This window comes from Monopterus albus, unplaced genomic scaffold, assembly GCF_001952655.1.
Source record: "Monopterus albus unplaced genomic scaffold, M_albus_1.0 scaffold117.1, whole genome shotgun sequence".
Lineage (NCBI taxonomy): Eukaryota > Metazoa > Chordata > Actinopteri > Synbranchiformes > Synbranchidae > Monopterus > Monopterus albus.
The window spans coordinates 186,760-200,994 of NW_018127997.1; the positions used below are offsets into that span (position 1 = coordinate 186,760).

Here is a 14,235-nt window from a genome sequence, read left to right on the forward strand (position 1 = left end):
GCATTCCCCTGGAGGAGCTGGAGGAAGTGTCTGGAGAGAGGGAGGTTTGGGCATCTTTGCTTAGACTGCTGCCCCCGCGACCCGGCCCCGGATAAGCGGAAGAAAATGGATGGATGGATGGATGGATGGAGTACACAAAGTAGTACACAAAATCTAAAGGAACTTAAAAATAGCAAGTGGAATCAAATGTAATAAAAAATATAAAGAATAGAATAGGTAGATGAATAGTACACAAAATCTAAAGGGACTTAAAAATAGCAAGTGGAGACAAATGTATGCCACATTGGAACTGGATGTGCAATAGGTGGCAATGAGTGTGCAATTATTCATGTGCAGATGTGTATGTGCAAACTTGGAATGTAAACAGTACAGATCGAATTACATGAAGTAATTCCTGATTATAAACTCCTTCAGATGTTTAGGAGTCTAATGGCAGTTGGAAAGAAAGAGTTTTTTAGTCTAGAGGTCCTGCATTTCACATTCCTGTACCCCCGGCCGGAGGGTAGAGGTGTGAACAGTCCATGCTGGGAGTGGGTGGGGTCCTTGAGGATGGAGGCAACTTTTCTGTGGACTTTGCAGTGCTAGATGCTCTGCAGAGAGGGCAGTGGAGTCCTGGTGATCTTCTCTGCAGTCTTTACCACTCTCTGCAGGAGCTTGCAGTCCATAGCAGTAGTGCTGCCATACCAGACAGTGATGCAGCTGGTCAAGATGCTCTCAATGATGCAGCTGTAGAAGTTGCAAAGGATCCTAGGCGACATGCCAAACCTCCTCAGCCTCCTCAGGAAGTACAGCTGTCATTGGGCCTTCTTGACCAGCTCTGTAGTGTTAAGTGTCCAGGTGAGGGCCTCACTGATGTGGATGCCCAGGTAGTTGAAGCTCCTTCCCCTCTCCACTTCGAGCCCCTGGATGAACAGTGGCCGATGAGAGGACACACCCTTGTGGAATGCCAGTGTTTGTAGTGATGCTGGCTGAAGTCCTGTTGCCAATCCTGACAGTCTGGGGCCTGCCAGTCTGAAAGTGCAGGAGCCAGTCACAGAGGGTGGGGTGCAGACCTAGTGTGGACAGTTTGTGGGTGAGTTTGTGGGGGACAACTGTGTTGAAGGCGGAGCTGTAATCAATGAAGAGTATCCTGATGTAGGAGTCTCCATTTTCCAGGTGAGAACCACACTGGCCTGTAGTCATTCAGGCAGGTGACCGGGCTCTTGGGAAGGGGGACGGTGGTTGTGGTCTTGAAGGAGGTGGGAATGATGCTCTGGCTGAGGGAGAGGTTGAAGATGGTGGTGAGAACATCAGCTAGCTCTTTGACACATGGTCTCAAAGCCTGACCAGGGATGTTGTCTGGCCTGGCCACCTTGCGGGGGTTGATCTTCCTCAGGGCTTTGTCCTGTGGCTGGGGGTCTCAAAGCGGGTGTAGAAGGTGTTGAGGTCATCCAGCAGGCTGTCTGTGGAGCTGATGATGCTGGTGGTGGTTCTGTAGTCTGTGATGTGCTGCAGGCCATACCACATCTGCCCCGCTGAGTAGCGGTGGTCGGTTAGTGCGAGCTCTTAGCCTAGCATGGAGCCCTCCCACTTGCCCCGCCTACATCTCCGTCTCCGGAGCGCTCTCCTGGTTTCAGTCTGCTCACTTGAGCCTGGTGCTTTGTGGCCTTCTTGGGGGTGGTGATGACTGCGGGAGCAAACAATAAGCTGTAGCTTCGGTGGTATGAAACCCACATATTCCAAGTGGCTGTGCGAGTTGGCAATATCTAGCAATGCCTGTCTGTTGTATGTTAGCAGTGGATGACATTTGTGCACTGCAGAACGAACAAAAAACACACAAAAAAGAAGAAAAAGTCAGCATTCGAGAGTGGAACCAGCAAACACATTGGCCACAGCAGGCGCCATGTTGACTATCAGCTTAACATTTAGTAGCCACTATAACACTTGTAAGCCTAACTAAGCCGAATTTAAGCCAAAGTGTTGCTGCTCTCCTACACCAGGCCTTGGTGTTTCTAGTTCCAGAAGAGGTTCTGAGAGGGGAGGTTTCAGAGAGTCTCAAGAAGGTGCAGACAAGCCTAGAGGTCCTGCAGCTCTTCAAGAGCACCTATGAAGACCGGAGGGCAAACCTGAGCCAGTACCAGAAGAGCGGAAGCTTGGCCAGGCCTTGGGACTTTTCCCCGCTTTTGGTCTTTTCTGGGCTTGACCGCTTTATTAACAGAGTCAAGACCATTCAGGTGTGTGTGTAAGCATTATGTTCATTTTTTGGTACATGGATTAAGATACAACACTAAAACCTGCCTTCTTTCAAAAGGTCAGGTCATTCTTTTGCAGTTAAGATTGATTGCCATCAATTTCCTCTTTCTGTCTTCTTATAGGACATCCTCTTAACAGCTGTGGACCTGTTGAAGCTTGAGAAATTGGAGATTGGAGGTGTCAGAGGCCGAGCGCTCAGCCAGCAGGTCCAGCTACTCTATCAAGAGTTTGTGGACACTTACAAATTCTTCACAGAGAAGCCCTATGACTGCTTGGACCTCAGCAACATGGTATGTAGTATTAGGATCTCAGAGTGCATGAGGGATTTGCTCACTTGTCTGCTGGGAGAAAGACAAAAAAGGCATTTTGCAGTGCAACCTTTAGGGTCACTTCACAAGAGTTTATGAAATAGTAGATACAGGCTATACAGTTAGTGTAATTTTTACCTCTGAATACTGCTCAGTACAATTTCTTTTTTTTTACTCTGGCTGGCACGCATGGTGCGTGCACGCACCACTCCTGCCTGACCACTCCAGCATTTGTGGAGCAAATTGTTTTTCTGCCAAAATACCTTGTTCAGTACCATCTAGTTGCTTAACCAAGATGTTCCTGAGTTATAGCAGGAAAAGCAATTTACTTTGCTTGGGAGACCCAGGCTGGATGGCTTTGTGTCAGTGAGATGTGGAAAGGAGTATATTGTGCTGGCGCTTTGTTAGCTTGTACTGCTGTGTGGTGTTTTGTCAGTCGATCTCAGCCGAGGTATCTGCCCTGCAGGAGTTTGAAGAAGATGTTAGGGAGTTCAGACTGAGGGTGGATGACACAGATCGACGACTAGGGGCCATCTTCTGTCAGGCCTTTGATGACGCCTCCGGACTAGAGCATGCCTTCAAGGTCTGAGAACTTAGTTTCTCTCTTTTTTCTCTCTTTCTTCTCGCTTCTACCCACATTCACACTCTCACACATGCAAATATTGAATTTTTCACTTATCTGGTGTCTGCAGGTTCTGGATATGTTTGGTAGCTTGCTGCTGCGCTCCTTAGTGGCCGCAGATGCTCTGGACAGATACCCTTTCCTTGTCTCCATGTTTGACAAGGAGCTGGACTGCTGTAAAGTTCTCTACAAGGAACACATCCAAACCGCAGAGGCGCTGGGTGAGATTTGGAACAGTTCCTTTATTCTACAAAGTACTTGTTCAGTTTAGTCACTTTGCAAAGAGATGGGGTGGGGGAGGTTTGTATATAAATCGGCTGAACAGACTCGATTGCTATTCCTTTACATGAATAAATTACAAAAAAACACACGGGAAAAGAAGAGAAAAAATACAGGAGAATGTTTTATTATTGATCTTTTAGATAATTAGAATGTTGGCCTAACATCTTTACAGATGTTATTTTAAAAATCTTCACAACCCAATTACCAAAAGTTTTTTTTTGTTGCTTAATACCCCAAGGAATAAATCAGTAATATTTGTGTTGTAGATGAGAACCGTCATACATGGTTTGCAGTCTATATGTAATATAATTTAAAGTCGCCATCACCACTTAACATTTATTCTATTTACAGAATAGACCTTCATAGTGCAAAATCAAATGAGTAAAAAATTAATTTAACAAATCAATAAAACTAATCAAACATTTTGATAAAACATTACAGAGGTGATCAACTGCAGTACAAGTCGCTTTGATCTTGTGAGGTTATCATTGCCTGTGTTTGCATGACAACAGAACAAGTTGTGCAAGGTGAAAGAAATCTGTGTAGGGATCACTGGTCATGGATTTTGCGCTGACTAGAGCCAATACCAGTCATTGTTGGGCAAGAGGCAAGGGTACATTCAGGACAGGTTGCAGGCCAATCACAGGGCTGATACATAGAGACAGACAACCGCTCACAGTCACATTCACACCTCCAGGTAATTTAGAATTGCCCATTAACCTAGCCTGCTTGTTTTTGGACTGTGGGAGGAAGCTGGACTCCCCAGATTCTCTGTACACAGATAATATGTTACCACAGACCATGCAATCACCATACCACAGCAGAAACTGACTAAAATAAGTCAAATTTATGGCACCTATGTAAAATTAGTTGGTACACACTACTCTGGTGTGGCCTTAGTTTGTGCATTATTTTGTACATTAACAAAACAGTGTAGCTCTTAGCTTAGCCTTATACTAACTTTATGGTGAATACTGTTATGAGAAGTAATGAAACTCGACCTCCTTAGGTTCAGCACCTGTGAATAAGAATATGCCAACAGTAGCTGGAGGACTGAGATGGGCCCAGGAGCTACAGCAGCGCATCCAGATACCCTTTTCCAAATTCAGGCACCTGTCGTACCCGTGAGTCTCCTCTCTTGTCTCCAACACAGCAAGATAAAAAAAAATACCTTTGATGTGGTTGCGCATTTTCACTGGTCTCTGTGAGTTAATCACACAGTTTTAAAAGACTCATAAAAATCATATTTTGCAATACTGGCCACCCTTTGCATGGGTTGTAAAATTTTATTTCCTCTGTAGATGCCTGGAGTCTGCAGAAGGAGCCAGGGTCATTCAGAAGTATGAGGAGATGATGCAACTATTGGACAGGTGTGTGTTGATCTTATCTCTGTGTATTACCCAATATGTCATCATGCCTAGATGGTTAGATGTACGTATTTCTGAATAAAAGAACAGAAAGGAAGATTAAACAGAATAGTCAGTGACAATATCAGATGACTCCTCATCGGACTATAAATATCATGAAAGCCAATAACATAACATATGTTTTGTTTCTGTCATGTTTTCTACCTGTAATTTTATGGCAACACTGTTTTAAATGGAACATTTGTATTTAGTTAGTTGAGCATATAAAGTTTATGAAGCAGTCCTTGTGGAATAGTATGTAGACATATAGCTTTGGGTGTGATTTATGTTCTCATTACAGTGGCACTGCTCTACAGATTATTTCATGGGACTCCCATAATCCCACATGCTGTTACTGCTCACTGATGCCAAGTGAAAAATGCCCTTTTAGACCACATTCAACATCAAAACTTGCAAGATAAAGCATCCCTTTGGAGGAAGTGCAGTTTATATGGAATCAAACTAAACTGAGTGAGAGACAAATAGAGAGAGATGTTCTGTTTATATGGTTTTATACTTGAAGAAATGTCCTCAAAGAATAAAAACACAATCAATAGACCACATTTTGCCACTTTTTAATTTAGGTTTACGGGTTGCTTTGGAAGGTAATGCAAGAATGTTCTTGGATAGCTACAGGTAAGGGCAAAATATAACCAAGGAGGCTGGTGGGAACAGTTAGGTCTAAATGATAAATGGTAAATGGTCTTATAATTGCAATGTGCTTCCTTATGCACTGCAGCACGCTCAGTGCACTTTCACACTATTTGCCCATTTACCCATTTGGAATCCTAAACTCACATACATCCACACACTGGTGGGACAGCCACTGGGAGCATCTTGGTGTGCTGAAGCATACTTCAACATGAAGACTGGAGAAGTGGATGACCCTCTCCACCTCCTTAGCCACAGCTGCCCCATAATGCTGTGGGTGAGGGTGGGTGGAAGGGGCAAAGAAGAGTTACTGATAACAGTTAACAAAGCTCACAATGACCGTGCATGGTGATACCTTAGCAACTAACCATCTTAGTTTTGTGTGTTGCTAACATTTGCTAATTAGCACTAAGCACAAAATACAGCTAAAGTGGATGATGGGAATGCAGTTTTATCAGGTATTTGATCATGAACCAGATCTTTTATGAACAGAGATTTTGGCATTTGAAAGTTTGATCTGATGGCACTAGAGGAAAGTCAGGGGATCACAAAAGCTACTGCAGTTATTTCTGGGTGGAACTTAGACATCTGTACCAAATGTAATGGCAGTCAGTTCAATAGTTGTTGAGATACTTCTCATAAAACCACATCCTGTATTATTTTGTAGAGCACTTTTCAAAACTCAGGTTGCAATGATCTTTATACAGGGCAGCAAAATAAAATCTAGATCATAAAATAAAAAATGGTATAAGATAAAATAAATTCTAAAAAGAAGATAACAACTGAAATAGACAATTAAATTGCCTCAGAGCCCTGACCTCAAATGCTCTGTCCTTGTTAGTTCTCAGCTGGTCATCTGGAACAGATAAGTTTTATTTGTCTCAGCATCTCAAATTACATACTTTCCCTTATGGTCTTAAAATATCATAAATGTATCAGAACTATAATTAGCAGATTAAATCAAGATCAAAGATCAAACCTGGGGCCTTTCTGTGCGGAGTTTGCATGTTCTCCCCATGCTTGCGTGGGTTCTCTCCGGGTGCTCTGGCTTCCTCCCACGGTCCAACGACCTGCAGCATAGGTTGATTGGTGTCTCTAAATTGCCCGTAGGAGTGCATGTGTGTGAGTGGTGGTTCGTCTGTGTGTTGGCCCTGCGATGGGCTGGCGACCTGTCCAGAGTGTACCCCGCCTTTCGCCCGCAGCTGGCTGGGATTGGCTCCAGCCCCCCATGACCCTGTTTGGGACTAAGCGGTTTAGAAAATGGATGGATGTTACACACAAGGAATTTGTTTCCCGTATAGAACTGAGGCAGCCATCTGCAGCGCCAACTCATATTGATGGTTCTAACCATTGAGGGCAACTTGGGGTTCAGTGTCTTGCCCAAGGACACTTTGACACGTGGACTGCAGGCACTGTGATTTGAACCTCCAATTGTTCAGTGGGGAGACGACTGCTCTACCCACTGAGCCACAGTCGTCTCCAGACAAATGTAACAAGAAGGGGGATTGTACTGGGTTTGGGCAAAACAGCAGAGGTTGTCTTTTTAGCTTCTGTGGTGGGTCACAGTCCAGGGGCAGGGGGTGATAATGGACTGCGTTCTGCATCCTCACAGCCTGGTGGATGAAGCTGTTTGTAAGTCTGGTGGAGTGGGCCTGAAGACTCCGATACCTTCTCCCTGAAGGCAGGAGTCTGAAGTGGGAGTGTGCGGGGTGGGAGGTGTCATCAGCAATGCTGATGGCTCTGCAGGTGAGGTGGGTGTTGAAGATGTCCGAAAGCAGAGGGGTACCGATGATCTTGCTGGCTGTATTTGCTATGCGTTGCAGGGTCCTTCTGCAGGAAGCAGTACCGCCTCCGTACCACACAGTGATGCAGTCCTTACACCACTGGACCAGTTGGCACACTTTACTCCTGCAGTTGGCCTCACAATTCATAATCCAAATAACCATTAGATGCACCTAATGTTTTTTGGAAGCTAATACTAGGATGAGTATTAGCTTACAGTAACATTTTCAACAGAGACAGGGAGTTAAGTCAGTTTAAGTCCTTACAAGTATGGTCATGTAAAAGTGTGTGTGCATAGCATACCCAGGAGAATGTGAATAGGTCTTTTGTGAATGAAATGCACATCACAGTGCACATACACAGACACACACACACCCAGGCAGATTCCCATTCTTGATGTTTCAATATCACTCCTTCACTTGATGTCACCCCATCCAGAGCAATGGGGTGATGAATAGCACCAGTTATTTGCCCTCAGTGTACTCCCATCAGAAATTAGAGCCCTTGTTATGCTGTAATAATCATTGTCGCTTCCTCGGGTGAACGCCACCATTGTTATACAAATTCCAGTTAGGAACAGAACGGGCATCCTCACTCATTACCCCCGCAGACAAAATGCACCGAGATTTATGGCTATGACCGAGACATTTGATTGTCTCTGTGTCTGCGGTGCCGTTGTCAGGAAATGAAGCTCACAACAGAAATGCAATAAGTGACACACAGTGCACATTGTAGTTCTCATCATAATCATGGCTATTTACAGATTGATATAGCTGTACAGAGCCTTCACATATTGTCTGTTACCAACCTCTTGCTAATGAATCAGTGTTTATCCTTATCCCCAGCACCTGTGTCTAACCCTTTTTCGCTGCTGCCTCTCTCTGCTCTTATTGTCTGCTTGATATGGACAAGTGAATCCGGCCTCTTGTTCTGTTTACCATCTCTACAAAAAATGGCTAAATCATATGGCTTGTAGCTGCTTGTTTTGTTGCGTATGCTAATTTCCATGATGCCAGTTCTTTTCACGCCTGTGGCCGTGAAATTAAAGCCACATTCCTTTTAATAAGAATACAAAACAATGTTCTAGTCTGGCAGTAAAGGTACAGATTGTTTTTCTGCGATAATAACCTGTGTATTATTGTGATCTCAGATTGTGCACTTTGTGCTTGGTATTCTAGATACTCGACCAGCCTGTATGAGACGTGGACAGAGACCGTGTGCGAGACTTCTCAGTATAACCTCAGCCTGCCATTAATCAGCAGAGACCCGACCACTCAGCTGATCTCAGTCAACTTCAGCACTCAGGTTTTTACATTAAGACCGCATCCTAGACAAACTGATCTATGACAGGCTGCTAGACGTGTCTCTGCCTGTAAAGCTTTTACTCAGAGTAACTGTCAACAAGATTTGAGTGATTTATTAGTTTTGTTATATATCAGGTTTTTATTAAATATCATTGGGTATCTGTCATACACCTGCCCACAGCTGCATAAATGCTTGAATAAAGTTGCCTTTTCTTTGGGCAGTCTTTTTACTGATTGATTATTGAGATAAATATTTCAATGTTTCATTTAAAGGCAGTAATGATGGGTCACACTGTCCTAAAGAGGTGCTAACTGACATCTCATTCATTTTGATGGAAAGATTTCTGCCACCAATATCCAAACTCTAATACTTAAGATTTGTATTTTTGAAATCTTTATTACCATGGTAACTAGCATGACAATACAGATATAAAATGGTAAACATTATCAAAAGCTTGCACAGGTTGAATCCTATTTTTATGATCTACTTGTTTAATGTGTTCATATGTGTCTCAGTGTTTGACTATTTCCCTCCCTCCCTAGCTGGCCTCTGTGCTTAGAGAAGTGAAGTACTTGGAGGCCACACAGGCGGAGGCCATCCCTGAAACTGCAGTGCAGATCTACACCACCAGGGGGCAGCTGTGGCAGTATGTGACCAACGTGGAGCTCACTGTGGGCCGATACAACAAGGTTGGTGTAGATTAGGCTAAAAGCAGTCCAGACAGAGGTTTTTTAAACTGCGGTTTTCAGACATTAGAGCATGGCAGCTGAGGACAAAACGTCAAACTCTCGGTGACTGTCTGAGGTCTTTCCACTGATGGCAACGTCTAGTGATCAGTCCAACCACTGACATCCTGTAACTGATGTCACATGCTGGAAAACATAATATTCTTTGTCCTGCTAGCATTATATGCTACATGCATTTATACTGACTGTTGTGGCAGCTAGTTTCACTTGACAGAAGAAAACATCAAGACCTTCACATTCATTTCAAGAAGCATCTCAAAAAAGTATGGACATGAAGAATATGAAGAAGATGCTGATGGAGGTTACATGGGGATACATGCTAATATATTTAAGTATGTTTAGAGCTACAACAAGTGTTCAGTGAGTGGAAACGGACTCCCTTTACTTACTGATACACAGAAGTACAGTGAATTTGCTAGTGTTACTTAGGACCGAGTGCACTGCTTGGACCTTTCAATATGGTGCAGTTGCATCAATCTGTCAAACACCTCAACTGATTTTTCTTATTCAGAGAGGATGTTCGGTCACAGAGAAGATGATCTGTAAGAGAAAAGAGCTCACAATTTCCATTTGTTTTTTATTTTGGTTTTTGACAAGATATTGTGAAAGGAAAATGATATTGTTCAGAATAATCATGATCTTCAAAGGATCAGCTGATCTTAATGTAACATTTCCCCTTCTGGTCACATTGCCAGCTTTGTATTTAGATATCTGAAAATAAACAGGATTGATGACATTTGGTACATTTTCTTCGCTGTAAAGGATAAGCCCTATTGATTTAAGTGACAGCTCAACATTTGCGTTTCTCAGTAGGATATATGAAATTACCATGTGCTTTCCTAGCACCAACCTCAGGATAAATGTAACATTCTTCACCCCACTGGTGGTAAATCTTGAAAAACAAAGTCATGTATCCATTTTTGAATTTATTCAGCACTTCAGTTTTCCTGTGTTTAAGGAGCATTGCAGTGTTGCAGACCTGCTGTCATGGCTGTAAAGCATTGGTAATGTTTACTTGTTTTTTCTGCTGCCTGATACGCTTTCATAAATGTCCAAATCATAACATCAGTTACATTCTACTGAACTCAACTGCTGTTTTAAATATCACTGTACTCTTGCTGTGATTGCTGTGCATGTAGAAGGACAAACAGCCCAACTTATTTGAATTTGAGATGTGCAGTAATGTGTTTGTGTTTGCTGAATTCGGTGAGAGAATTAGCACATAAAATATGCTGGTGCATAATTCTGTTGTGGTTTGTAATTGGAAGTAGGCTCAGGGGCAAAATGGCAGTTTTAATAATGTAGCATAAAACAGTATAAGAGCACTCACTGATGTAATTACTTCAGCCACACAGAGGACAGCTCCAACAAAGCTCAACCACATGTACCACAGCAGTCTCAGCAATTTCATTGCTTCAGGTAGCTAAAAGTTCATTTCCAATTAAGTCACAGCAGCATGAAACAATCCAGAAACAGTGACAATAATGAGGACGACACCCTGTCTTAATGCTCTGGGCTTCTGCGTGGCCTTTCACTGGCAGTTATATTAAAATGATATTTCTATACACACTTAATGGGAGCTAGAAATCACATCACATCTTTCTCTGTTTCTTTTTCCTCTCTCCCACTGCCTGGCTGCAGGTGATGCAGTCTTTGCTTAACGTGGAGCGTCCTCTGGTTCAGGGCCAACTCAGGGATATCGACGCTCAGCTCAGAAGGGCAGAGGAGAATCTGAACTGGAACAGTCAAGGTCTGATTACTAGCAGATACAGCTCGGGAAAGTGAAACATATTATTGTCCTTTTTCTTACGGCTAAAAGGTCGGTTCATTCTCTTGTAGTGTCCTGTAGATTTCAACTACTGATTGCACCATAGAAACATTAGATACAGTATATGTTTATGTGAGCAGGCTGTGTTTACATTATGATATAGTGCAATCATGTTAAGGATGACCTTATCTCATTACTAATGATGGGACTACTGCTGTGCAGTGGCTGTGCTAATGTACTTACTTGCATTCCAGCCTTCTACTTAAATCTCATGAAACTGATATTGATATTTTCTTCTTATCTCTGAAATAACGTCAATAATTGGTTTTGTAATGCTTCTCTCCATTCTTGTCACTTCTAGGGCATAGCAGGAATCTGAGAGATGTAACAAGACCAGAGAGGCTTTGCATTTTGAAAAAGCATGTAAAATAAGAACAGGAGAGGTGTTCAATCATTGAAGAGCTCTGATTGACACAGTGCTGACAGGCATGTTGTTAGTTTCTACAAGTCCAGGATTCCCACAAGAATGTAGCAAAAATGAGAAGTGCATTTAAGGCACAAGCTGCTCCTGGTTGCATAGTAGTTAGTTAAACAAGAATATAAGGATAAACAATGATATACTGTACATCCTGAAAACTAAGTAAAAGAAAGCTTAAAGCTGAGACAAGTTTTTTTGACATATTTTGCAGGTGAACCACACTTCTATGCAGTGTTGTAGTAAAGTCACTAAACCTTGAATCTGAGTTGAGTCTTTAGTCCCCAGTGTTCAAGTCTCAGTCAAGTTAGAGTCACCAAAGAATAGATGATATGTGAGTCCTCGTTAAGTCCAAGGCGAGTCCCTATTACCTGAGTCCGAGTCTCCAACTTCCGAGTTCGAATGCAGTCAATGCTTGAGCCTGAGTCCAAGTATGAGTCATCAGTGCTCAAGTCTAGGTTGAGGCACAAGTCCTGAAAATCGGGACTCCAATTGGACTTGAATCCGAGTTCTGGACTTGAGTATAACAACACTGCTTCTACGGCCCTGCTTTTGCTAGAAAACTTTAGTCTTTATGCAGAGCTCTTTCAGTTATTATGTTTTTATTTAAAACAAACCTACTGTGGGCTAATTGTGCATTGTATGTTACACAGTGCAGAAAAAATAAGACACAGAATAAACTTGCAAGAAATATTGCACATTCTGAAAGATTCTACACACACACACTCATTCTAGGCTAATTTATTCTTCCATTTGCTACTGTTTTGACCTGACCTGTCCCCACCTTTCGCCCAGTGACAGCTGGGATTGGCTCCAGCCCTCATGCTACCCTCTTTAGGTTAAGTGCTATAGATAATGGATGGATGGATGTTGTGACCTTTCAACCACACGTTACTATCATCGATCCCGCTCTAGGTATCTGGCAGTACATCCAGGAGGTGCGTGACACTGTTTGTGACATGGAGAGCCGAATACAGAGAGCCAAAGACAATGTCGAGGAGATCCAGAGCTACATGAGGTCCTGGGCCAGCCCCATGTTCGACAGGAAGGAGGGGAAGAGAGACACCTTGCTCTGTCTGGAGGACAGGGCAGAGAGGCTGGACAGGTTTTACAGTCTGATCCTATCTTCAGGAGAAAAGATCCACTTCCTGCTTAAGGTAGATAAACAGGTTTTCCAGTAGTTGTGTAAACTGTTGAATTGGCTTTAAATTTCACTCACATTTCATCATTTTGCGAGGTTATTATGAAGTCAGCGATTTCTGATTTGCTTTGAAATGTTTGCAGTTATGGTATTTTGAAATGTGCTAGACATGATGTTTCAGTATGGGTGTCACATTTTATGTTTATTGTGTCTTAGAGCAACCTGGCGCTGTTCATAGCTGAGCCATCATCTGAAGAGTGGAAAGCCTATGTGGAGTACATCGATGACATGATCATAGATGGCTTCTTCAACAGCATCGAGTGTTCTCTCAGGTTCTTCCTGGATAACACAGGTGAGATGTTTATGCACAAACAGTGCACAGAAAAGTCAAATCACAAAAAGAAACAGTCACACTTCCTATTTGTCACACAGCCAGATTGTTGCTGCAAACCCCAACTGTGATATCAGAAAATTCAGCACTACTCACTCCTCTGATTGCACTATAGAATTGACCCATCATCCTCCAGTCAGCACTGACTTGTACAACTTGTCAGGCTCAGAGGTTTTGATGTCAGTTGGGTGTCCGCCTGTATTGGCTGTGGACATGAAATAGTTCTGGACTTATTTACTAGCACGTGTTTTGTCAACCAGATCAGATGAACTGGGATGTGGTTCAAGATGTGGTGGACTGTGGCCAGACTGCTACTGTGTCTTCTTCTTCTTCTTCTTCTCACTGTCTGTTGGCTTCTGCTTCCATCATTCTCTACTTGTGTGGGTTCAAATAGTCTTTTAGAGTGAGATGACCCTAAAATATCCCAGGGGAAGCTGTGTTAGGAACAGCTGCTGTAAATTCTGTGGAATAAAGCAAGTGTACTTCCTCTCCTACACTGTCTGGTTTAATGTAAGAAACATTACTATGAAATAAAAAAAAAGTTGTATTAGTTCACTGAAATTTGAAGCCATGCATAGTTGGAATTAGATAAAATGACTATGTGACGCTGTGGCTTTTACGGCACACAACTTTATTGTTTTGGTTCAGTCTCACTGTTCTCATCTTCTTTGTTTGCAACTGCAGCAAGTGGCTGTTTTCAATAACAAAGCTCAGATAAACCCACTGTACACTCCCAGCTTTATACCCAAACAGCAAATGGACAGAGTTAGCAATTAGCTGCTAGAATTCTGGATATTTTTGCCATGCCTAAACCAGAGCTAAGAGAGGAATGACTATTGGAAATATATCACATGGACACAAACATGATTTCAAATGGCTTTGTGTCTGGGGAAGTGTAAATGGACAGCTGTTTGCTAGCATGTTCACTGTAATCATTAAGGTGAAAAACAAAACAACTTACAGTATATTACAATAACTTCTGTAAATGTTTACACAGGAGATATTTCCGGATGTTTTGTCAGGGCTAGATAAACGTGTGTAGAATCCTTTCAAGGTATTTTCTTTTGCTATTGACAAGGGGTTATGCTGTGTTTATTTTTTCATCTTCTTTCTGTACTTCTTTAAA

The 14,235-nt window shown here is 42.6% G+C and overlaps 1 protein-coding gene across 3 annotated transcripts in view; it reads left to right on the forward strand.

Annotated features, from left to right (window-relative positions):
- dnah9 (dynein, axonemal, heavy chain 9) overlaps positions 1-14,235 on the forward strand; it is a 149,130-nt gene that overhangs the window by 7,914 nt on the left and 126,981 nt on the right. For 2 of the 3 annotated variants that reach the window (XM_020611726.1, XM_020611728.1), the window contains exons 6-16: positions 1,980-2,213; positions 2,355-2,522; positions 2,977-3,123; positions 3,233-3,383; positions 4,454-4,568; positions 4,746-4,814; positions 8,462-8,588; positions 9,131-9,277; positions 10,976-11,084; positions 12,493-12,734; positions 12,935-13,070. In XM_020611726.1, coding sequence (XP_020467382.1) covers positions 1,980-2,213; positions 2,355-2,522; positions 2,977-3,123; positions 3,233-3,383; positions 4,454-4,568; positions 4,746-4,814; positions 8,462-8,588; positions 9,131-9,277; positions 10,976-11,084; positions 12,493-12,734; positions 12,935-13,070 — 1,645 coding nt within the window. The remainder of the gene's footprint in view (positions 1-1,979; positions 2,214-2,354; positions 2,523-2,976; positions 3,124-3,232; positions 3,384-4,453; positions 4,569-4,745; positions 4,815-8,461; positions 8,589-9,130; positions 9,278-10,975; positions 11,085-12,492; positions 12,735-12,934; positions 13,071-14,235) is intronic. The other variant, XM_020611727.1, reaches the window with a different exon arrangement.